The sequence below is a fragment of the Frankliniella occidentalis genome, unplaced genomic scaffold (assembly GCF_000697945.3).
Source record: "Frankliniella occidentalis isolate FOCC.00 unplaced genomic scaffold, Focc_3.1 Scaffold81, whole genome shotgun sequence".
NCBI lineage: Eukaryota > Metazoa > Arthropoda > Insecta > Thysanoptera > Thripidae > Frankliniella > Frankliniella occidentalis.
The window spans coordinates 190,191-193,770 of record NW_026267211.1 but is presented as its reverse complement, the minus strand read 5'-3'; the positions used below and the strand labels follow the sequence as shown (position 1 = coordinate 193,770).

General features: G+C 48.7%; 1 protein-coding gene across 1 annotated transcript in view; it reads left to right on the top strand.

The window, feature by feature from the left end:
• The window catches only part of LOC113202675 (uncharacterized), a 158,637-nt gene that overhangs the window by 129,151 nt on the left and 25,906 nt on the right, over positions 1–3,580 (top strand). Inside the window, exons 3-4 of the mRNA XM_052269047.1 lie at positions 136–300; positions 2,744–2,927. Coding sequence (XP_052125007.1) covers positions 136–300; positions 2,744–2,927 — 349 coding nt within the window. The remainder of the gene's footprint in view (positions 1–135; positions 301–2,743; positions 2,928–3,580) is intronic.

The following is a 3,580-nucleotide window of genomic DNA, read 5'->3' as shown; positions in this document are numbered from 1 at the left end:
GCGTCGATTCGAAATGCGTATACGCATATATGCCGTATATGCTCGCAGGTGGGAGGCTACGTGCTCTCATTGTCGAATGTGCTGGGTGGTGTAGATTGAACCTTGCTGTCACTAACAGTGTACTCTCTGTTTCAGGTGCGCGCGTGGACATGTGGACCATGTCGGCCTCGGGCTGCCCCTGCCCGTGGAACGCGTCGCAGGCCGACTGCGCCTGCTGCGTCAAAGAGGGTGGCTGCCACTGCGGGGAGGCAGCCCCCCAGCGTTGCGCGCAGTGCGGCCTGGAGAAGTACTGCGCCAACAGTGAGTACACCTCAACTTGCGCCCTCCCTATCTGCCGTTTTCGTTTGTTTTAATCTCCGTTATCTACAATCAATGGCGCCCGTCATTTTCGCATCCGGTAATTGCGGATGGTCATATGGCATCATCTAGAAAGTACTCCCGTCATTTTCCGTCACGAAACTGCCAGGTTCAGCCAATGCAAGCTCTTATAGCCCCTGATGGATAGGCAACATCTCGCCCGCAGTGCACGCGCGTACTGCGGGATGGCCTACCCGAAGTCTCGCGGGCGCCGAGCTCTCTTAATTAACTTTTCAGAATGAATCTCAGAGGAACGGACGCATTTCCTGGACGGTCCATAATAATCCATATCAGCACCCGATTGATTGCGCGCCTAATCCGAGATCCTAGAGAAAGTTACGCGTCGTTTGGGAGCTTTTATTGCATTTGCCGTTAGGCGAATCGTCGCTCCTCTGAGATGTGGATTGTCAGTTGCTCCCGTGCGTCATAGTGCATCCTGTGAATATGTTGTCGTGCGTCTCGTATGCTCTATTCCACGTGTGCGATATTCGCACACTTCTTCCAGTGCACATTAACTTTCTCACACAAGGGTCGCGGACGGCCCGGGGCGAAGTCCTTTGATTCTTTCTCCGCTGGCTGCGTGCCACTCTCCGCATTGCGGCGCCCAATAAGCTTTACTTTTATTAATTGGACTGGTAATGAAGCAATCAAAGTGAACCAGAAAGAAAAGGCGGCTGCAGCACCGGCACCGCGGCTGGAATATAAAAGTGTCGTGATTGAGCGAACGTGCCAGCGTCTGTGACGGGCGGGGCGGACCAGGGTCGAATGGCTCCTTCAAAATCAATGACGCAATGGAGATATTGGAAACAAAAGAGTCCTTTAAAAACAAAAGAATAGGAAGCTTTGCCCCGTTTCGCCACAACCTGGACAACCTGGAAATATATTACGGAGTTGCTAGTTGAATCTGTCAGTATAGTCCAACAACCCTGTCATTACTGCTGTGTGGTAGAAAATGGTGGATCAAAAGTATTCAACCAGCTCGAAACTATAGTTCATGCGAGTTCATGTGCTCCTTTGTGTTGCACGACTGAAAACTTTGTTATCAGTGTTCTCATTCGTTTGTAAGAAAATCCTTGTGGCGGGCAGTCCGTTGGCGGGCGTTCGAACCGATCGGTAGATTCCACTTATCAGTCTCCTTTTGGTCTAGTTCCTTTGAAAGGGAACCAAATTCTCATGAATACGCAATACGTGGGAATACGTGTCTGTCGTGCATTATGTTGGTGTTGGCACTCTGCTAACAGATTGCCTTTTATTTATTTTCATACGAGCCAGTCATTCCCCTAAAGCTCCCCAGCAAGGTGTATGTTGCCCCCCCCCCCCCCGGTGTGTTGCGACGGGCAGCAGCTGCTGCCCTACCCATCCCCTATACCTGGCGTGGAGTTTTAAAAACAATAAAACGAGATGCATAAATTTTCGGGCAAATCATAAATTGCTGCCCTAGTTTGTTTATGTAAGGGAGGCAGGGAGTGGGGAGATATGGCGACTGGGTGGTCGACGCGCTGAATGTGAATTAGCACAACAGTGTATGTACTGGCCCTTGCATCCCATTCTTTCATCCCCTTTCTGCGTGTTTTTCCCTTTATCCTGGCGTCAGCACAGTGCACTGCACACTCACGTTTCAAGAGACCCTGCCGCTTCCCGTCCGTTCATTTGTTCTTGTTTTTTTTTAACTCGGTCGGCTCCGCTTTGTGGTTTGGTGGGCGGCCATGGCCTGCGGCAGTGCAGCGCCCTGTTACGGACCGTGTTCGTCACTTGCCTGTCCGACATCCTGTCCGTGCCGGCCCAGTATGTCCGTGCAGGCCCAGTGTGTCGTGTCTGTCACAGCGGGGCGCGCACAATAGAATAATAATTCATTGGACAATCACTTCCACGCATCACTGCACAGGCGGACGGATGGATGGATGAATAAAAAATCTGCTGAATACGTGTCACATGTTCCGAGAGTATCGCACGAATTTAGAATGCTTTATTTGGGATTGTCGATGGAGCGTCCCTCTTCGGTGGAAGTGCGGCGGGTCACGACACTGTTAAAAATAGTCGTAGGTGTATGGAAAAACTTTCCATTATAGGTGCAGTAAATATACAATTGGATATTGTAAATTTACACAAGCACTTTGCATCGACTTGGATCGATCGACAAGGAAGAATGGGCTGACGCTGACGTAAATATACAACATACTTTGTAAATATAAAAATTACAATAGATGTTTCTGGGTGAAGATGAAGAAAAGAAAAGTTACACAAAGCGAAGCTGCACCCTTCTTGCCAACTACTTAGCTACTTCGTGCCTGCTGATAATCTGTCTCATCTCAGGTTCAAGCGAACGTTTCCTCAATATAAATCAGTGTGCATCCCCTGACCTGATCGCGTCTGCTTCTCTCCGCAGTGTGTAACGCCACCATCGACTCGGTGACGGTGCTGCAGCGGTCCGGCCGGTCCTACGGCATGATCAAGTCGTCCTCCATGGACACTGCGGGCATCTGCGCCTTCACGCTCCTCCCGGACGCGAAGCAGCGCGTCGAGCTGCAGCTGTACCGGCTCGTGGGCGTGGGCCGCTACCACAACAACAGGTGAGCCATCAACGACGACCGACTATACGGGACCTCGCACGCACTGCAATGATCTTGAGTCAATTGTAATTATTGCAAATAAAACTGTGGATTCAAGTAGCGTCTTTACTGTTAAAGAATTTCGTCATTTCACGATAATAATCTGTCACGAATAGTTCGTAATAATTGAAATTAATGAGTATCATTCGTCAATTTTGTTTACGAACTACGAACTGTTCGTAGCGGTATAAAAGACACTTTTCGTAACATCACGCCGATTTAATAGTGTTAATTGATCAGGATGTTCGACTGCTTGTTCGAAAAATTCTTGTGTCCAGGACCGGTCTTTTAGGACAACAAAGGAGTGACAAACTGTTCGTCCTTTTACGAATGTGTTCGTTACTTGAAAATAACGAAGAATTTGTGAAGAAAAAATCACACCACAGTTTTCGTTAAATTACGATATAACTTCCGACAGTGATCTTTGCGAGTCTTTGCGTCCTGTTTTTACTGTATTTCTGCTCATTGACCTCCTATTGTACTCAGAATAGTCAGGGAAAATCGTGATATTTTAGTCTCGAAGTCAGGGGAAAGTCAGGGAAAATGGAATTTGGGATCTGGTATGAACCCTGACACCGTACGCACACTTTTCCTTGTGCACACGCCTCGTTGTG